Consider the following 22,807-nt stretch of genomic DNA (forward strand, 5'->3'; position numbering starts at 1 on the left):
GAGTTGTATCTGTTTTTAATAAAATGACCAATCATCAGGGACATTTTACACTTAATAATGGTTTGCAATATACATGTATAGACAAAGAAAACATAGGAATAATAGTACATTATTTATCATTATAATCATTGTTATGTGGCGTATGGAAATGAGAGTAGCTTATTTTGCTAAACATTTGCATTAAGATCTGAGTAATTGAGGTTAACGTATGTAACTGATCGGTACATGCAAGTTTGAAATCGAATGCATACACCACTATTGTTTTTTTTGTAAAAGGGATAAGTACTTTCTATCCCAGAAAGTTAAAATACGCATTAAACTCCTTCTGTGTATGCATATCCAGAGCCTTTACTTCGATCTCTGCACCACCAAACGTTAAAACCACATCCACCCCACGATTCAAACCTTTGGTGGTGTCGGGCATATCCACTATCAACTCCCCGATACTCGTAGCCCCCTCTTCTATAACATATATTGGGTTAGGATCTTCAGTGGTGTATAGTCTCACTGGCAGCCGCTTTTGATCCTTTTCCATTACAACGTATTGCTGTGGCTGGCAGCTCAGACCAACAGGTACTGTTTCACCGGCACGAACGTGTATAGAAAATACCCCACGACAGTGGACAACTCCATCTTCTCCTATCATCATCAATCGTGGGTCATGCAGTCCTGGTATGAATGTGCTAATCGCATCAACACCATAGGTAAGTCGGCTGATCCTTTCGGTAACGGCCTCGAGTTCATGTCCATTAATGACCGCACCAGTGAGGACAGCAAGACCAGCTTGATTTGGTATGACCAGTCTCTTGTTTGCAAATCTCTTGGATATTTCACTCTGTAGAATGGGACATTCGGAAAATCCACCTACCAGAATGATAGCGTCTATGTCCGCTACATCCGGTTTTTGAAGTAGATCCGTTACATGGTCCAAGATTTTCCGTAGGGATGGTTCGAACAGTTTTTTGGCAATCTCCGATTTCATACGTAATTTGTCATTTTTCCACGTCAGGTTGTTTGCGTAATCTTTGTTGTTTGCCACCTTCTCTTCTACGGATGTCCCCTGATTGATCTCCTCAAAGATGTCAAGCAAACTACAAGGAAGTGTAAACGTTATTTTCGAATCAGATGCAGAATGAATGCATCTCTTTTTGGTTTCGAAAGACCTCTGAAGTTCTAAAAGGTCCGATACCTGTTCACGTTTGAATTTATTAAATACCTCCGGACCCAAGATGTCGGTCAGTAAGTTTTCGAACTCTATGTCCACCATTGTTCCTCCCCAGTCCCCACCGTTGGCCATATGGATTTCCTTTAACTGAAGCCCTTCCTCAACCTGGTGAACTGTGATATCCACTGTTCCTCCTGAAAATATTCAGGAGTTTTAAAATGTTATATGATAAATACAAAATTTGTATTCGTATGAAGTGTTTGTTTTCCAAAACTGCAGTTAATGATCTAGATCAGCTATTTAAAATGTCACATTATTTTAATCATGCATAATTCTGTCATTAACCGAAAACAAAAACCAACTCATTTATCATTATTTCCCAGACACTGGAAAATATAGGTAGTATCATTGGCTTTGGAATCAGAGTAATGAACCTTTCTTCTATAAGGATTGGTCAAATATTTTTGTAAAGTGATTGGTGTAAACGACATAAGACTTATAAAATCGATTCGGTAACCAAATAACAATACCAGCTCAATAATATACACACCTCCCATGTCCAGTACCATGTACTTGGCTCCTGGTTTGAAGATAGACACATTGCCGGCCTGTCCTACAGCCAGATCGCTGACAGGAAGGTATTTACAGTACAGAGCGGCAGCCTCAGCCTCTAACGCCATCACAAGTTGTGCACCAGGAATGCCTGCCTGTAACCATAAATCTTTATGATACCAAAGGATAAACCAACAACAAAAGGGGTTTGTACTATCAAACATACGTATACCGATGTCTTAATGCTCTCATCAACTGATATGCCCTGATGTGTGTACAGTACCGAATCGAAAGTATGAAGTGGGTTAGTTACTGACAAAACGAAAATTTCAAAGAACAGTATAACCAGTATAACATAATTACAATATACATGAGTGAACCAAAGATAATATACATTGTACATGTACATTTGACTATATTTACAGTATAATACATATATGTGCATCCTTAGGGAATAGATATAATATAAAATATCAACGGAACCTTTTCAGCAGATTCTCTCATGAACTGTTTGGCCTTATCGCTCCAGATGGCTGGCATGGTCAGTACCCAGCGAATATCCGACATAAACACCTCTGTTCCTCTCTCCTTACATTTTGCCAGTAAATGGTCTTTCAGGAATTGGATAGAGCTGGAAAACACCTTCATCGCCAGCATCTCCTTTCCGTTTTGATCTCGTATTGTCATTGTTCGCGATATGTTCTACAAGATATATGATAATACTTAATGTTTTCGTCAGGTAAGAAAGTATGATTTATTTAATGATATTGTTACAACAACAGACATTTATGATAACCATACACATATTCAGAATACCTTTAGTAATAGCATCATTTTGAAAATCATATATCTCTGATGATTCAATTACTGTTCCTGTAGAAATAGATGATTCTTTTTGAAACGCCTTTTAAACGGGAAAATAATATTATATAATGTTTAAATGATACTTTAAAAAAAATAATGTATACAAAATGAAAAATTATGACGTGTTTGATTTTTGCATAAAATTTAACAAGAATTTAACAAACTTACAGTAAATATCACTTTTAGCAAATATCAATACGTTTGTTAAATTCTTGTTCAATTTTGTGCAAAAAACAAACACGTCATATTTAATAATTATTATTAAAATTACCTCCTGTTCGTAAAGACTCATTTTGAATCGCCGAAAAAAGTACCAAGAGTGATGTTTCTGGTTGTCGAGCAGATCGGCATATTTATCCTCTGCGTCGAATCCGAATGAGTGAAAATTACCATTAGGTGAAAACAGTATGCACGTGGACGTCTTAAGTGACATGAGGTTTCCGGATCCCGCAGTCCAAGTCATATTGGAAACCTTTAGTGGAGACTGTTTATATTCATATTGTGTTGAAAAAGCATAGCCAGAAAAAGTGGTCCCAAAGTCGATAGCAGCAGACAGGATGTAAGGTGTATCCTTCATGTTTCTCTTCTGCAGGAAAGATAACGTTTGGATTATTTCGTATATTTGCTATGAACATTGTTGTATTACCCATATAAATCATGTAAGGCTGCATTATGATCTCCTGTTGTAACTTAGAATATATACATATGCTTAAACACATGACCATTAGAATACATATGGTAATCAAACTGTTATTGTGAGTTAGTGATTTGACTTCAAATATTATCTAAAAAAAATAAAATAAAAGATTTGGAAATAACAACTCATAAAGACAACTCGTTACAACAGCTATTCAAGTCACAGATGACAATGTATACAGTATACTGATGACCTAAATAAACATCACTTTAAGGAACAATTCAGTGATTCTGTTACATAACCAAGAAGCACAATATGGCATAAATGTGTTGTCCTATATTCTTTATGGAACATATAATAAAAAAAATATTGATAATTATACGACATTGTTAAGTATGTTAATCAATACCGTTGAAATTCCAAATCAAATAACAAAATATAAAAGTAGGTACAAGATGCATGCTGAGCCCAATACCCGAGCCAATGTCACGTGCGTTTAACAAATGCGATATCAGCAGTTCTGCTTCACTCTACTATCAATTAAGGGCCAGTGTTTGGCATACATGACGTCCGAGCATAATGTGTAATGGCGGACATCGAGAGAGTTTGAACATTTCACACACATTTCACCACAGTGGGCTTTTCTATCATATCACAGTAAAACCAACTACATGTAATCTAACGTCCTGCGCAAATTTTAAAGTATTGAGACTGAAATGTCCCTTTAAATTTAACATTCGCAAGGCAATATCAGTGTCTTAGAGATACAAAAGACAATCTTCCATTGGATATGATAATACTACACTTTACGAATCGTCCCAAATGTACTGTAGAGAGGTACATTTAAATCATTTTTGATTTTTGAATACGATTGACGGTATAGATAAAATTCATCAAGAACTTTATTTGGTAAACTAGTTGCAAATTAGAATGTATTATCGAACAATATTTTTTATGAAATTTTGATGTTTTAAGGAATATGTTAAAATTAGAATGAAATTGTGTTCATGTTTTCCCCATTTAGCTCTCACTTACGATTACTCGTGATAGAGTAACTGGTCACTTTTGTAAATAATATTTTAATTTGAATACGTTTATAGCAATAATGCATGTGTAATTATCGATTAATGTAATGGAAATAGCAGGGTCGTGCGTGTACATGTATAATAATGCTAGTAGTTTGAGACGAATATATAAATTCCATTGTTGGCCGTCTCCAGTTACCTGTATACCTAGCCGGGCAGTATCCAGACATACTGGTGCTTTGTAGCCCGTCTTGGGATTAGACTTGAGGGATTTTGTCTTCTTAGAAGTTGCCATTGCTCTCCCTTTTAATGAAAAAAAACCCACATTAACAGTATAGATTTAATGAGTTTGGTGATGGCATCGATTGATTTTAGAAGTGACTTTATATACATATATACATATTCTGTTTTCCATTTTATGCTGGGAAATTAAGATATCTATAGATATTTTTCAAATTGGTATAGAGCAGAATTTGAATTAAATTATGACACTGAGACAAATTTGATTAAATGAACGGTATTGATACATTTGTATATTGTTTTCAGATTATCAATAGAATTCTCACGTTGTGAAACAATATAATATACATATATCCTAAGAATGTTCTAATGTGATTCTTCATTTTAACTTACGGAATTGACAAGCTCTCATAGAGCGAACTGTTACTATGGTGAACGAAATGCTATAAAATAACTGTAAACATATACTTACACGTACCTAATCAAAGTCATTCGATGTGTATATCAGGTACCCTAACAAGTGTGCCTACAGGAATAAGATATACGACATATTGCTATTTACTATTAATCAATGTAAAGTTCCAAACAATACGGATTTTACTTCCTTGTTGAGTTCTAGGTATTCCATTTCTATATTTAGACGGCGGCGGGTAGCAGTACTGTCGCTGTACATTGGACGATTATTTAAAATCAAACTAGACTATTTACTTAGGTGTATATAATTCATAAATTGCACTCTGTTTTTACCAAACTGTCCTATCATGAAACGTGTACAGATGGCATTACCTGTAGTCTTGATTGGTAAGGTTTAACGACGGTGGTATACCGCAAGCGTATGTAAAGGATAATATATACAATTAATGCAAAGGGAATTCAATGATATCATTGCTCTTTGCGATCTAGATAAACAGTTCTTGGTAAAATGTTTTCTGAATTCAAAACATGCCTCTGCACGTCGTGCATTTATGGTCAGAGAGCAGGAATGCGAACACCATATAATTATCCGCAAATACACAGAACCTTAAAGCTACATGTATCGTAATATACCACACACCTTTTACCAATGTGTCTGACAAATAACATTTTTGTCCAGAACAAAGATCTGAGTACTGGGTGCGGGTAACAATTGTCCAATAAATGTGTAAATATATCATCTATATAGTCACTTGGTGCATTTAGTGTTGATAAACGAACCAATAACGATGTATGATGTACATACTGTTATAAAGATTTACCATACATAAGATGTATAATGAATCCTGATAACGATGTATGATGTACATACTGTTATAAAGATTTACCATACATAAGATGTATAATGAATCCTGATAACGATGTATGATGTACATACTGTTATAAAGATTTACCATACATAAGATGTATAATGAATCTGATAACGATGTATGATGTACATACGTTATGATACATACATAAGATGTATATAACTGAATACCTGATAAACTGATGATGTACATACTGTTATAAAGATTTACCATACATAAGATGTATAATGAATCTGATAACGATGTATGATGTACATACTGTTATAAAGATTTACCATACATAAGATGTATAATGAATCCTGATAACGATGTATATGTACATATGTTAAAAGATTACCATACATAAGATGTATAATGAATCCTGATAACGATGTAATACATATGTTATAAGATTACCATACATAAGATGTATAATGAATCCTGATAACGATGTATGATGTACATACTGTTATAAAGATTTACCATACATAAGATGTATAATGAATCCTGATAACGATGTATGATGTACATACTGTTATAAAGATTTACCATACATAAGATGTATAATGAATCCTGATAACGATGTATGATGTACATACTGTTATAAAGATTTACCATACATAAGATGTATAATGAATCCTGATAACGATGTATGATGTACATACTGTTATAAAGATTTACCATACATAAGATGTATAATGAATCCTGATAACGATGTATGATGTACATACTGTTATAAAGATTTACCATACATAAGATGTATAATGAATCCTGATAAGCGTGTAAAATGTACGGAATATAGCAGTTGTAAATGTACTAGTTTAGTTTAGCCTTGGGTGGTGAGTGGGTGGTTGGCTTATGTTTTAAAACATACACTCATTAAAATCGAAGTATGCATACATTTCCTCTTCAGTGTCCCTATCATGAACCTTAAGTTCGATTTTCGCGCCATCAAATTTGAGTTCAACCTCCACACCTCTGTCCAGTCCTTTACGAGTGTCAGGCTTCTTAACAACCAGGCATCCGATACATTCATATCCGGGCTCTGTTACGAAATTAAGCGTTTGTATTCAGCGAAACATACAATTCAATATTCAAACTCGTCTGGTCCGGAAACATTAGATAGTAAGTCTTTGACTCAGATTTTCCCCAAACCTGGATACGATCTCCCATCCGTACATGGGAGCTGAAGATACTGTAGCAGTATCCGCCCAACCGATAAACAGTTCACACGTTTTGACTCCGTAGGTAAACCTACTAATCCGTTCCGTGACAGCATTCAGTTCATGACCATTGATCACAGCTCCTATAAGAACTGCCTAACCCGACTCATGTGGGACGATCAATCGCTTTCCTTTAAATGTCGTAGAAATTTCCTCCTGAAGCAACGGACACTCCGCATATCCTCCAACAAGTATGATAGCTTGTATCTCAGACACTTCCGGCTCTTTCTGTAGCTCATCTAGGTGATTCACTATCTTCTGGATAGACTCGGAGAACATACCTTTGGCGAGGAAAAACTTGATTCGAAGTTTGTCACTTTTTCATGTGACGTTGTTAGCGTTCCTTTCCCCACTCATCTTGCATTTGATGCCGTGAGCAGAATCAGGACGACATTGCATGGCCTTTAGAATTCCTGAAGACTGTATGATTGAAACATGTCCGCAGGATCAGGTTCTCATTTGTATAACACATTTATTGTATCCATTGTATTATCATCTAACCTTACATTCAAAACAATTTTAAATATATGGACTTCCAAGACACATCCTACCAGTCAAAACTTTCTAAGATATGTACAAGTGTGCCGCTGTAGGTCGGTGAACACTTCTCTTGATCCAAATTCAATTGACCTTCAGTGATCGTAGTTGTTAATGGAAGCACAAAAAATGGTATTGTGACACTAACCTGTTGTGCACACTCCCTCATAAACTGCTTTGATCTGTCACTCCATATAGCGGGCAGGGTTAGGACCCAGCGGACATCTGACGAAAATACCTCCACCTTCTTGACCTCGCATGTCTCTAACAATTGGCCCTTCAAGTGTTGGATGACAGCCGTGAACACTTTCATAGCCAACATTGGTTTCTGGTTTTGATCATATAGCTTAATCGTTCGGGAAACTTCCTTGTTTAAACAAACCGCATGGTATATAGTTTTTGCATCGGTATTAGCATTATAAGATATATTTTAGCACGAATAACAGATTGCATGGTAAGGTTTTGATAACATGATTAAATTTACATACAGTAAATATTGTCAACAGCAAGGTAAAAAAAGACGATACCGTATTGACGGAAATTTCGAGATTGTGAAAATGTCCGGTTAATATGTTGTCATGGTTTGCCGGAATTACACGACGTAATAAACACCAAATTGGTTACTAAAGACGATGATTTACTAACTAAAACCCACCGTATTGGTCAGTTTAAAATAGTTTTAACATTCATGAAATACGACACTACTCATCTCTTTAGTATTAGTCCAATGGATATCATGGAACTGCATTTATGCTTGAATCACAATTACAATTTCCAATTTCCAATTAACAGTCGTAGTAACCAGTTAGAATTGAGCCAAATACATTTAATGTTATATTGAACAATCTGAAGACATGAACTGGATTTTTTATAATTCAATATAAATATAAATACCTAGAAATGAACATATTGAATCCAATTAACTTCAAACGCGTCTAAACCACCATATAACGATATGGTGCTATGGTATACTTATTGGCTGGCATACCTGTTGGTCATACAGTGACATCTTAAACCGTCTGAAGAAATACCAGTCGTGGTGACTGTTCTCGTCCATCAGACGGGCGTACTTATCTTCTGCTTCAAACCCGAAAGAATCAAATGTCTCATCTGGATTAAAAAGGATGCATGTGGATGTTTTCATGGATGTCAGATCACCAGATCCCGCCTTCCAAGTGACCGTGTGGACGTTTAACGGTGACTTTGTGTAGTCACACTTAGAGGAGAAAGCATAGCCAGAATAGGTGGTGCCGAGGTCTATAGCGGCTACCAGTGTATAAGGAGTGTCCTTTAGATCTCGTCTCTAAACACAATAAAATGATCCAAATGTAACTCCCAAAATATGAAATTTTAAAATCGTGATGGGTTTTGAAAATATCACTGATATCATATCAATATTGACCAGATACACACAGATCAAAACGCAGAATTTACAGTTAAAATATCGCTTTTAGGCGGGAATAGCGTTTTTTGAAATATAAAACCAAAATATTACGTGCATCTTTCCATTTAAACCTATCATTTTTTTTTCATTTAAGCATTGATGTCACTATTTTCTAACTTCATCGGGGTATGAAAGAAATTGTGTTTGCACACTGTGCGAATCTGCATAGCCGATCCCACATAATCTATTTTATAACCTGACGAACTTAAAAAATAGTGACATCGATGCTTTTAATTAATTGTTCTAACTACTTGATGAAATAGAATATGTTTATACATACTATTCCATTGATTTTCCAATGGATTATTGTTTTCCAAATAAATACGCAACGTCGACGTCTCTATTGTGACGTCATGATACCGTCGTGTTTTCGCGCCATTCTCAGAATTGTTTTCTTATTTAAGCATTGATGTCACTATTTTTTTAACTTCATTGGTGCATGAAAGAAATTTTGTTTGCAAAGTGTGTGAATCCGCGTAGTAGATAGTCACAAATGTTTGCAAACAAAATTTATTTCATTACCCAATGAAGTTAAAAAAAATAGTGACATCAATGCTGATAATTAATTTTGCAGACTACTTGATGATTTCAAATATGTTTAAACGTTCGATTCCATTGATTTTCCAATGGATTAATTTTTTTCCAAATCAATACGCAACGTCGACGTCACTATTGTGACGTCATGATAACATCGGGTTTTCGCGCCATTCTCGGATTTGTTCTTCATAGTATATGAAGAAAAAGTATCAGCCAATCAGAAAGTCGGATTTAGTATGAAAACAAATAAAAAATAATTAAAGTAACATGAAGAAAACAATTTGCCATCAAAAAGCCGGATTTAGTATGAAAACAAATAATAATAAATCATTTTTATTTGTTGGAACATAAATGTGTCATATTAGATTATCATATGTTATTTTGCCTCGAGATGTGTTACAGTACCATGCGTGAAAATACTTGAGATGACAGGAAAATCGTGATTAAAATATATGTACAAATATCAATTTGCCTAAACCTAGAACAGAAATGTAAACATTGTTAAATAGAATATTTCTTGATTCATGGTGAATAACAGTTATAGTTAATCTCGTGAGAAAAAACACTGTGCTATTTTTCACCCGTAAAAATTATCCAAGTTACCATCCTGTTTAATGTTCATCAAGAAACAAGAATGACCTCTATGTAAATCGGACAACATCTATAGTTTATATCGATCAAATTTTGAATCTGAGCAAAGTTGCATATGGGCCATAACCGGGCGAAAATTTTGACATCCTATTTTTTCTTCAGTAAACTATTGAAAACCATCAGTTTGATGAATTAAGCTGTGAAAGTCATAAAAAAGGCACGGATAAATATGTATGATGCTTTAGAAGCATTTGTAAGGATTTGTAAGAATTTATTCACTTTGATAGTTCTAGTTTATAAGCCTTCTGTATGTTTAGATGACAACATATCTGAAGAAGTCACTTTATGACAACTAATATCACTGTAAATGTCAAATGAAATGGTATATCACAACTTGGCTTCTGGGTTTTACCGTATGTAATGTTTTATTGCACTTTGGACGTAAATATCATGTTTTTTTGGGTTTTTTTTTCAATATAGCCAAAATTCATTTTAAGTTCCTGTTTGACGTTGTTAAATCAAAACCGAGGCATTGCAAGTTTTGTTATTCTCATACTGTTAGTAACTTTTGAGGATGAATAACATTGAAACTTTTCTCGAATTGTGATTATGAAAATGACGGCACATATAACGTTAATAAAAATAACGAAAGACTGTCAATAGTTTGACTTAACCTGTATTTTTGGTAAGGTTTCGATGACGGTGCACTTCTTGTACCTTGTGTCTGACGGTGGTATCATAGCCACGGGTTTCGTTTTCTGTTGCCAGTCCATAGTCATACACCAGAGTACTGTTCAAAGAAAATATATGTAGTAAACTCCCACCAAAAGCACCCGACAGAACTGCAATACATTAACTTGAATTTAAAACTTTCGATTTTATATTAGATAGCTTGTGCAATTAACGATTTCACATTGAAATGAACCAATCACCTTGCAATTGTTAAAGTAGCCTGTATTCAGCTGTCGAGACAGTTATCGTTTTTTGTCTGGCTACGGCTAGCTATTATCGAACTGTTTTATCTAACAGCATTGGAAACTTATTCTTTCATTTATTGAATTAACGACCATACAAAAATAAATTCCGACAACATTATTGAACATATATTTAGTACCGGGATCCATCAATAAAGTTTGAATGTTCTCCGTCACATAGCCTCATTACCCTTCGTCACTTGGTTACACAAAGCCTGATGTCCATGTAAAGCATAGCTCATTTTTAATACCAAAATAATGAAATATGAATATTAATACCGAAAATGTATTCTGTGAGAATGTTAAAGTTCATTCAATGAAAATGCAAACACCATTTGATACATGTTTTTGTTATGTTTGTTTAGAAGAACTGTCTATAGAACTGTATTTTTTATAATTGAACTCCCGAAACGAAGCAGAATATTAAAAAGATCAATTTTCTATAGAACTGTATTTTTATGGAAAAAAAACAACATTGCAACCGAATTTCTCCATACCATTCCGAATATGTAATGCTGATTTATCAAAATATATTTTACTGCATTATGCATTTATCTCATTATCTAAATTTTATTTAACCACAAATCCTCCTTATTCTGAGGAAATCTTCATGCCGATTTCCCTCATGTAAAACAATGTTTAAAAAATGTGAAATAATTTGCTAGAATTCTAAAAATGTAAATCAAAATGTATAGTGTAGACGATTTTAGATGATTACGACAATTATACTTTTAAAGGGACAATTCACTCAGGCTAATTCTTTTTCCCAAACAAGAAGCAAAATATGGCATAAATGTATTGTTCTACATTTCTTATGAAACATATAACACAAACTATTGACAAATTCCACGTCAAAGTTAAGTATTTTAATTGATACCGTTGTAATTACAAATCGTTGATCAATACGATTAAGCAGGTACAGTGTGTACTCTGTATCCATACCCGAGCCAAAGTCACGCAAGTTAAACAAATGAACAACATAACCAATGAGGAGGTGATAAAATGACTTTTTACACAAGAAAATTTACCTAATAAGGTAAACACACTACTGTCAGAGCGATTTGAGCAGTTCTAGACAAAGTTGCATTACTCTACGAGCATGGGACAGTGTTCGGCATACAAGATGTTCGACCACAATGTGTAATGGCGGACAGCGAGCGAGTATGAACATTTCACACGCATTTCACCACCATGGGTGATTCTGGCATATCACAGTAAAACCGACTGGTCTAATATCCATTAGAACAGGTTTTTTTTCGATATATGTACAAATTTTAATGTTGTCTTATACTGAATTGTCCCTTTAAGAATGACAATGAAAATCAACCGGCCGAATATCAGACTAATATTAAGAGCTCGTGGTGTTCGTTTTTAGATTTGATGTCTGTAACAAAACTTTGTTTCAAGTTAGATGGATGTTTGAGAAGGGAATACCCTGAATGTGTGTTGAGCCTTTAAGTGAGAGTATACTGGTATGGTGAGTTTGATAAAAATAGTGTTTTACATTGAAAATAGGGACGCTTGATATTTCAAAACTTTATTTTTCATAATGAGTCATAACTTGTGAGCATGGAAAACATATTTTTTGTTAGCATTGGATTACAGACCTGTCTTCTTAATTGTTAAATCAAAGTGTCATATCAGGCATTTAAATGTACCTTTTGATACAACTACTAAATACATCGAACACATACGAATCGCTATCTGTAGATTTATTGAGTTAAATATTGTTTCCTTTAACACGGAGTCACAAGTTGGTTAATTAATATATACACAAGGAAATTTCCAGATCGGGATAGTTGCCAGAATAAATGATAGTCGGAAAATACCGAGAAACATACCAAATAGGAAAATCCCACTAAAATATTTCAAGGTGAAGGTCACGTAATGGCCTAGATCATATGTTGATGTGTTACAGCTCGGGCTATTGGTACGGTATGGTATAACGTTACAAATGTACAAGCTAATTATCAAGTGAATAAGAAGCGGGTTTTTTCCAGTATGGATAATTGCACAATGCAAACTTGGCATGATTGGGCATATGAGACGATAACATTATACCTTTAAATAAACATAAATACATATATATCTTTGTATACATCATCAGGCTATTGGTGATATATGATCCCACCAAAATCGGATCTTGTTAAAACTCGTTTGCTTCCTATGTGCTCGAGATCAACATAAGGGTAGTACGATATCGATGTTGCCGTTGTTGGTTTTAGTAACTGTGACTCTCGACATGCATTTAAAAGCATAGCGCGTTCTGTTTGTCAATACGTATTTGTAAGCTAAATAACATATAGTCAAACTCAATATCAATGTATATTTACAATATATCACACTCATAAGGCATTTTGGAATTCAATATATAATGATTTTCCGTTATTTGTCAGGTCTAATTTATTCACATATGGTAATGTGACATGATAGATAAACTCATATACCCATATAATACTCATATAATATTTTACATTCATTTGAATTGATTTCAAAACGTAATGTTAGTTCGGTTTTAAAGGTTTTTTCTTGAAGGAGATACTGATTTTGAGCCATACATATTTCATTAGACTGGGTTGTCTTCTTTAGTTGTTTTACTGTCCGCTAGTCTTCGCTCCGAAAATACATCGTGATAAAAAGCGAGCATGAATCAGGCCTAACCTTAGGTATTATGCTTGCCTTGTAGATTATTGTGTAATTTCTAATATTTGGCATGATATGCCAAATGTATTTTTCAGTTTAGCAAGTTCACTGGATTCGGTACATATTTCTGTCACCAAATAACCATGCAGTTATGTTTACTAGTGTCTATAGCATGTACAATTACATGCACTGGTCAAGACCATCAATTTTACCAAATTGATTGGCTAATAGGTATAACGTTAAGCTGATATTCCTTTTCAAAAAAGTGTCTGCATATTTTTGCAGAAAAGATATATTTTTCATGGAATTGCTGAACTCAAGTCTTATATACAATGATGCACTGTAAACAACATTCATTATAAATTGATAGAAAAAAACAACTATATAACGTCACGTAACATAGCTTTACATACCATCCGTGGTAAATTGCATGATCGAACCAAATTTGGTATTTACCGTAGGTGTATGGGGTGGGATGGGGTTTGGTATGATAAGTAGGTGAATGGGGGTGGGGTGGGGTTTGGTATGATAGGTCAGCGTATAGTGGTGGCCATAAACTGTCTTAGTAGTTATGAGCACAACGTAGCAGACAGAATTGGTTTTAGAGAACTTGCGGCCCGAAGATCTTGGCCAGCCGTTTCCCTCTCACTCACCTTCAAAACATTGGCTTTTCTAACAACTAAAGAGGTTTTTCTCTTTCTCTGATAAAATTAAATGTTCTATCCCAATCCAACTTTCCTTAATAATTGCACTCTTAAGGTTTTATGCCTTAAACTAGTGATAATTTGTACCCCTATAAATCACTTCTTAGGTGTAGTTGAAGTAGATAAAAATGTGTATTTGTCAGACCTAATCTTAGGTATTACTATTGAATTGTAGATTGCTGTGTTTATTGTAGCTTGTAATATAATCTACAACAATGACTCGATGTGTATGCTTTTGTAAAGTCGAATCCGGTCAAGCAAGAGCTCCTTGTGCATATATATAGACACTAATAAACATAATTGCATCATTATTTGGTGACAAAAATATGTACCGAATCCAGTGGACTTCCTAAACTGAAAAGTACATTTTTGTATATTATGCCAAATATTACAAATAACACAACAATCTACGAGTCAATTGTAATATCTAAGGTTAAGCCTGATGCACGCACACTTTTTATCAACTAAGTTATGTTCAAGTTATGTTCACCTAATAATAGTATACAGACATTCAATATATTACTAGTTTAAACAGTGTCTAAATTCTTTAAAAAAAACATGCCATTATATCTAAAAAGCGTCGCCCATGTGCATTCTGTATCTTGTCAAGTGTAAATCATATACTGAAACAATCGTTAGAGTTTATAACATGTTAAATAGCTTTATTCAGTCATAAAACAATGACTAAACAGATACATAAAATATTAAAATATTACCTCAGTCTGAATTACATTTTCTATTGTCTTTTTGTATAGTGTATAGGCCTTGATCCGATTAACATCATATAGGAATCCCATCTTTAGACCTGTATTAAACACAATAGACGGCACACTAACTCGGACAATGGATACTGAAAGTAACGAAGATATCAATGGAAATGAAAATAATTTCTATATCCAAATTACACAAGACGAACTTTTTTTATTTGCAGTACTTCCAAGATTTATAAATAGTAATGGTACACACGTTAGCAATATGTATTAAACTGTTAAGAAGCGATATCAGCGGCCCTAACAATTGTAAAATTTATAAAATAAGCTATTATTAAGTGTACCACAAATGATTTGTATTACCTTTAAACATGTTCAACTAGTGTCACATTACAGATTTAATCACAACAGTAGACAGCGAACACTTTAAAATGTTGGGATACACAACATCTCCCTGGGGTAAGCATGGGAAATCTCAGCCCGAGGAGTAATTTAATTAAGCTTAAGATTGTTAACTCGATGATTGCGGTTGACCTTGACTATACTGCCAAGGTGGTAAATTATTTTTTTTTTCTATTTAATTGTTAGCTTTTTAAATTTAATGTATTTATTGGTAATATTGTTGACATGATGCATGGAACTGTTGTTGCAGTGACGTCATATACCTGTTCTGTGCATGTGACCCATGTGTACAGTCTTTTTCAGGGTAAGATATATGTGGGTAAGATATATTTACACTCTGTAGCTTACCCTCATCGAAGGTATGAATGCTTTTATCCAGATGAAGAGAATAATAAAATCTTACACTCAAACTGAGAGAACGATTTTGGCTAGTCACTTTTGACGGTCAAAATCCTTCACTGAAGTTGAGATATCCCTGTCCGTTTGCCATTATCACAGGAACGTCGTTAAAAGTGAATCCTAAGATTTTGACCGTCAACCCTCGGCAAGCCTCTGGTTGACCATCCAAAATCTTTCCCTCGGGTTGCCATATCCCTGTTCACCTGACAGGCCTATGTAAAGTTCTACTTTTTTATTTTTCATAGCAACCACTGTCCATGGTAAGATATAGGTATACATCTATGGACCAAGATGTCAAAACAACAGAGAATATTCGATTGTCTGTGAAATATGGTTTCATTTCAACTTCTGTAAGCTAAAGTTATACTGTTCTAGCCTAGGAAATTGAAATATGCGTTTTGTTCCTCGCGAGTGTTAATGTCGTATGCAGTGACCTCAATCTCTGCTCCGCCGAAAGTGAATTCCACATCTACACCACGATTTAACCCTCTCTCTGTATTCTCCATAACCACGATGACCTCCCCTATCATTTTACAGCCTTCCTCGTCGATGTACAAAGGGTCCGGATTCTTTGTCGTGTAAAATACGATTGGGAGCTCAGTTTGGTTTTCATCCATTACCCAATATCTCTCAGAATGACCAGTCAGTCCTACCGGCACTCGTTCACCATACCTCACGTGCACGCTGAAGCAACCAGAACACAAAGTTTTTCCGTCATCATCGGTGAATTTTCGGTTTTCATCGTGTGTTCCCTGGATAAACGGCATGTTACTGCCTACCCCGTATGTCAATCTGCTGATCCGCTCAGTGACCGCCTCTAGCTCATGTCCGTTGATTACAGCCCCCTTCAGTACGGCCAGTCCTGCTTCATTGGGAATGATGAGACGTTTGCTTGGGAACTCTTTTTTGATTTCCTCCTGTAGAAGTGGACATTCGGAGTAGCCACCGACTAGGAGTATGGCCTGGATCTGTTCTACTTGTGGTTGATGCAACAGGTCGATTACGTGATCAACGATTTTTTTCACGGATTTAGAAAATAAGTCCTTTGCAATATTTGAACTTAATCGCATTCTATCCATTTTCCATGTAAGATTTTTGTCAAATTTGCTGTTCGATTTGATTTTAGCGGACACGTCTTGGCCGGGGTTGATTTGCTCGAAGGTGTCGAGTAGACTGACAGGAAGTGTGAACGTTATCTTAGGGTCTGTAGTAGAACTTATACTTCGCTTTTTAGTTTCAAACGCCCTATGTAGTTCCAGAGTATCAGCTTGATTATATTCCCTAAATTTCTGAATAACATTTTCTCCAAGGATCTCTGAAAGCAAGTTGAAGAATTCCTTGTCGACCATTGTTCCTCCCCACTCGCCTCCATTCGCCATGTATAGCTCCTTCAGTTTCAGGTCACTTTGCACTTCATGTACTGTGATATCCACAGTACCACCTAAAGCAAATTAAGTTGATATTAATAACCTTCTTGCAGTAAATAATATCTTTTATAAATATCAGCTGCCAATATGATTGCGAATACTATTACCAAATATGTAAAATATAAACCTACTTAACCCGATTTTTAATTTTTAAATAACTATATATATACTATCAATAATGCTTACGTATAATGATTAGATTTCAGTGACTTTACCAACCACTATATACAAGTTATATTGATGTACAGTAGATTATGATATAATAAATTAAGTTCCAACCTCCAACATCCAACACCAGATACTTTGCCCTTGGCTTGAACACAGACACGTTTCCAGCTTTGCCCACGGCCATCTCACTTAATGGTAGATATTTACAAAACAGAGCAGCGGCCTCTGCTTCTAAGGACAGCACTAACTGGGCATTAGGGATCCCTGCCTGTGGAACCGAAATATAATAATTAATATATGTAAAGTCACTTTAGAGGCCCCAGTCAAATGAATATCAATTATAAAAATATTACTATATCGGTAGTCTGAGAAGAACAATAATTAGGATCATGGTGTAGTACGATAAACGGTAATCGAACTAACATTTAAATTCTTCGAGTGATAATAAGTGAAGTATCCACATTGCAGCAGTAGTGGCTAAATGACCACTGGACGGTGATATTCCCCGGCTTCCCCGGCTTTCACTACCATCTTAACCTAGTAGGTCCTTAAATGACCTTGACTGTTAATAGGATGTTAACCTTATCAAAGTTTTAACCAAAACAAAAAAAGTGATCAAAGTAAGTTAATTACGGTTAAGGAATAATTGAATATCACACCAATGTCAACAAAACGACTATACAAGACGTTCGGTTTAAATGTACTAGTGAAAAATGAATTCATCTAGACTTGATCGGAAAATAAAACTTAATTTACAACCTAATTAACATACGGGGAGTCCATCGAAATGCTAAAAAAATATAACTCTGGAAAACTTGGTATTCAGAGTCCGGTATGCATACGAGAAAATCAAAGCAAAACAAGACTAACGAATACCATAATGCTAATATAGAATATCACAGGGCTCACTACGTATCTTTTAAGGTGGCTATTTAACAGTAAACAGTAGTTTACCTGTACAGCACATTCCCTCATAAACTGTTTCGCCCGGTCGTCCCAAATAGCAGGCACAGTCAGGACCCAGCGGATGTCCTGCATCTCGATCTGGGTCCCTTGAGTCTTACATCGTTGTAATAAATGATCTTTCAGGAAGCCAATCGAACTTGTAAACACTTTCATTGCAGTCATCTGTCTACCATTGCTTGCTGTCAATTTCATAGCCCTCGATACATTCTTAAAAATCAATCAAGACAACCATCGTTACTATTACTTTCCGTAGAATACACTAACTATTATCAGATATCAAACATGGTCAAAAGCAGACACGATATATAAAGCTGAGTAACTTCTCATAAGTGTTTCAAAGGGAATATAATCTACAATATTCATAATGTTAAATTTCTGCACTCAATGTTCGGCTGCGTAGCCTTCATTAAGAAAATGACCCACAGTCTAATGAATCACAATCATAACGCCAAATTATAGACTGCGGATTATTTACTTGACGAAGGTAAAGCAGCCGAAAATAAAAAGCTATGGTCAAGGTGGTGTTACGGAAGGTTATGCAGCTGACAATATAAAGTTATGATCAAGGTGATGTTAAAGAGGTTAGGCAGCCGACAATATAAAGTTATGATCAAGGTGATGTTAAAGAGGTTAGGCAGCCGACAATATAAAGTTATGGTCAAGGTGATGTTAAAGAGGTTAGGCAGCCGCATTATATAAAGCTGTGGTCAAGGTGATGTTAAAGAGGTTAGGCAGCCGACAATATAAAACTGTGGTCAAGGTGATGTTAAAGAGGTTAGGCAGCCGACAATATAAAACTGTGGTCAAGGTGGTGTTAAGGAAGGTTAGGCAGCTGACAATGTAAATCTGTAGTCAAGGTGATGTTAAAGAGGTTAGGCAGCCGACTAAACAAAGGTTAGGTAGCTGACAATATAAAGCTGTGGTCAACGTGGTTTTAAGGTAGGTTAGGTAGCCTAATATAAAACTATGGTCAAGGTGGTGTTCAGGAAGGTCAGTTTGCTGAAAATATAAAGCTATGGTCAAGGTAATGTTAAGGAATTACCTGCTCGTCATAAAGACTCATTTTGAAGCGACGGAAGAAGTACCAGGTCTCGTGAAGGTTTTTCTCCATCAATGCTGCGTATTTATCCTCGGCGTCAAATCCAAAGGAATGGAGTGTTTCACTGGCATCAAAGAGTACGGCACTAGACGTTTTCAAAGAAAGCAGACCTCCGGACTTCGCTGTCCACGTCATCTGGGACACTTTAAGTGGATCTAGTTTGTGATCTAACTTGGTAGAAAAAGCATAACCAGAAAACGTGGATCCAAAGTCTATTGCTGCTACCATTAGATATGGTATGTCCTTCAGGTTTCTTACCTGAAATCGAACAGTAACAACATGTGACAATGGAGCATCGACATGTATACAGAATAGCATTGATAGGGGGACTGAAAACGAGAAACCACAATGTGTCATAAAACAACAAATGACAGACACGAAATGAGAAAACGCAGAATGCAACTTAAAGCATAGTAATTTAGACTGTAAATACGAAACGAACAGTGATATAATAAAGGGTTAACCCATAATCGTCTAAACATAGAAACATATCCTGTTATAGCCACGGATACGCCAAACGGAAGAGAGAACTGAGCATACAAAATATCTGATTTGATTAGAGTGAAGGATGATAGATACCATCATAATAAAACACTAATTCTATACAGGTGTACTAAAGTGATACATTGTAACACTTAAATATGTTACAGCGGTTCTATGACAAAATCATTTTGAAAGACTGGAGAACAAATTTCGCACAGCTGCAACATGTAAATGGTAAATATTAAAAAAGTTTTCAACTGATCAGTATCGAAAGCAATAATATGTACTTTAGTTGATTTTCCATGTATGGCATATTGCATATAGTGCTTTATCCAAAGGAGAAAAAAAAGTCTATGCTATGATTTCATTTTAACGTTAATTGTGTATCAGTGTTTATCGAAGCGTGCATGATTTACAATTTGCTATGGTTCAATGGCTACTGCTAATACTTCCTTGAATCACGTTTATGATAAAAATAATTTCAAATATTTTCAACTTCATTTCTTGTCTCATTGCTGTTTTCCACATATATAATAACACAAAGACAGAGTACAAAAGATATCACACTCACTTCCTACTCACTCGGAACCTTACAGTTATTACAATACACCAAACTTTAAATTTTACTTTTCATCAATATATACATATCTTTCGCTTTTTATTGTCCAAAGTAAAAAGAATATAAAAGAAAAAGAAAGTATTATTCTTCATAATCACATCAATGATATTATGATAAGTTACAATAATAATTACCTTTATCCGTCTGGTCGTTATGCCTGGATTCAAAGTTTCATGTTTACCGACAGGTTTTTGTGCCATTTTCTGTAAAACAAAGACAAAAAACTAAAATCGGTTTTTTATACGAAAATGTATCCGTTAATTTCATTCTTATTTAGTTTTTTGTTATGTTATATCAGAGTAACCACGCCTCTCATCCCCGGTATACGGACCTCTTCGCTGTCAGCTTGAGAATGGCTGAGTTGTGTTTTAGGGAGATTGATTCTGAGGAGACTAGTAAAGCCTATGCATTTCTGATTACACACACAAGACCTATACATCAAAGCTTATTTCCTGTACCTGTTTCAGTTTAAGATTACTCAATTACAGCTATGATATCGATACAACATGATTCGTGTTAAGAGAGGTAACGATTGTTTTTTTCATTAACGATATAGTAACACCAAGTCGACGTCTGTAGAAAAACTCCTTCAGTGTATCATCGTAATGGGGTGATTAACCTTGTGATAACGTGTTCAGGTTTATACTTATAGTGATGCAACTCTACATAACAACAACGGTGTTAATGGAAATCATTGAATTAATCATAATTACCACGCATGAATCTGGGAAATGTCAAATGTATAGTTTTGTATCTAGGCTTTGATCTGAACTATTCTGATCTACTTTCACTGTGTTGTCCTATACTGACGACACAGTTATATTGGATGGATTGCCTGGTATAGTGATCGTTCCTGTAGCTAAAGGATACAAGGCAGGATGTCTCCTGGACAAAATCTCCCATCATGCACCTAAAAATGTTTGATGAGGTATTTATCTGCATATAACTCATCTCTAATCCAGTAATTACTGGCATGTATTTTGTTCACAAAAAAATCAGTGTACGCTAAATACACCCCTTCACGGTGTATGATAAGAGTATACTCTGATTTTTGTGATATACCTCCATACCATAAAAATAAATATTAAATATAATCCTTGTATTTCCATGTAATCCCGGGAAATTCCACTTTCATGATGGACACTATTGTTAATAAATCGTTACGCCGTTGCTCAGCCAATCAGAGGCAACGTTACAAACCACGACGTCACTTTTCTATGAAGATTGCATTATTATAATTTATGATGTGTAAGCATTATCTGATTTTCTTCCAATTAAGCATTGATGCTACTATTTTTTAACTTTAAAGGGGTATGAAAGACATTTTGTTTGCAAACAAAATTTATTTCATAACCCCATGCAGTTAAAAATAGTTACATCATTGCTGATAATTAATTTTTCAGACTACTTGATAACATAAAATACGTTTAAGCGTACAATTCTATTGATTTTCCAATGGATTATTTTTCTAAATCAATACGCAACGTCGACGTCTCTATTGTGACGTCATGATTACGTCGGATTTTCGCGCCATTCTCGGATTTTTTCTTCATAGTATATGAAGGAAAAGAATCTGCCAATCAGAGATTTGGATTTAGTATGAAAACAAATAAAAATTAATTATTACTAATTGATAGGAGTTTGCTTACGGAGATCTACTGCCTGATTGTTTTTTTTTTTAATTCGAATAAGGATATGTCTGCCACCATCTGATGCCTATGCAAACTCTCGTTAGCAAACAATAAACATATCATTTGTAAAGGTGTGGAAAAAAAGCACGGATATTTTACCCTACGGTTATATAGCCAAAAACGCGTTCGATTTTATTGATAAACAATCAGACCAATCTGTAATTATCGGACGTCACTGTTAGAAATCACGCACTGGTATACATGTTATTGAAATAATATTGTAAAATACACCGTGTCCTTTTGTAAGTGCGGTATACTTGGATATAGAAATAAAGACTACTCACCGCCTATACACAGCCCTGGTCCCTTCTATGGTCTATCCTATCTGTAAAACATATTCTATGTGTGTCTTTTAAATGATCTACATGCGTACTTCATAAACAATATTACCCTTGATATGTAACGTCTCAGTATTTTAAAATTTTATCGGTGACGGTCTACTAAG

The 22,807-nt window shown here is 35.0% G+C and overlaps 3 protein-coding genes across 6 annotated transcripts; all 3 read right to left on the minus strand.

The window, feature by feature from the left end:
- Nucleotides 1-7,851, minus strand: LOC138327427 (heat shock 70 kDa protein 12A-like). 4 transcript variants are annotated; one of them, XM_069273507.1, is made up of 6 exons: nt 7,654-7,778; nt 4,443-4,546; nt 2,853-3,167; nt 2,201-2,419; nt 1,716-1,872; nt 1-1,359 (listed from the first exon to the last, which is right to left on the minus strand). In XM_069273507.1, exons 2-6 carry the CDS (start codon nt 4,536-4,538, stop codon nt 290-292), a joined length of 1,857 nt encoding a protein of 618 aa, XP_069129608.1. In that variant the 5' UTR covers nt 4,539-4,546; nt 7,654-7,778; the 3' UTR covers nt 1-289. The 4 variants fall into 4 exon arrangements, with proteins under 4 accessions (XP_069129608.1, XP_069129607.1, XP_069129606.1 ...); XM_069273506.1 differs by lacking the exon at nt 7,654-7,778 and adding an exon at nt 4,962-5,767; XM_069273505.1 differs by lacking the exon at nt 7,654-7,778 and adding an exon at nt 4,956-5,767.
- A 615-nt stretch (nt 7,852-8,466) lies between these two features.
- Nucleotides 8,467-10,850, minus strand: LOC138326837 (heat shock 70 kDa protein 12B-like). The gene is made up of 2 exons (XM_069272836.1): nt 10,752-10,850; nt 8,467-8,808 (listed from the first exon to the last, which is right to left on the minus strand). Exons 1-2 carry the CDS (start codon nt 10,848-10,850, stop codon nt 8,467-8,469), a joined length of 441 nt encoding a protein of 146 aa, XP_069128937.1.
- A 4,449-nt stretch (nt 10,851-15,299) lies between these two features.
- On the minus strand, nt 15,300-22,794 carry LOC138327428 (heat shock 70 kDa protein 12A-like). Its single transcript, XM_069273508.1, has 6 exons — nt 22,647-22,794; nt 20,806-20,874; nt 19,513-19,827; nt 18,459-18,677; nt 17,616-17,772; nt 15,300-17,350 (listed from the first exon to the last, which is right to left on the minus strand). The coding sequence occupies exons 2-6, from the start codon at nt 20,869-20,871 to the stop codon at nt 16,281-16,283; spliced, it is 1,827 nt and encodes a 608-aa protein (XP_069129609.1). The 5' UTR covers nt 20,872-20,874; nt 22,647-22,794; the 3' UTR covers nt 15,300-16,280.
- Between the last annotated feature and the right edge of the window lie 13 nt (nt 22,795-22,807).

Source organism: Argopecten irradians, chromosome 7, assembly GCF_041381155.1.
Source record: "Argopecten irradians isolate NY chromosome 7, Ai_NY, whole genome shotgun sequence".
In the NCBI taxonomy this organism is placed as follows: domain Eukaryota; kingdom Metazoa; phylum Mollusca; class Bivalvia; order Pectinida; family Pectinidae; genus Argopecten; species Argopecten irradians.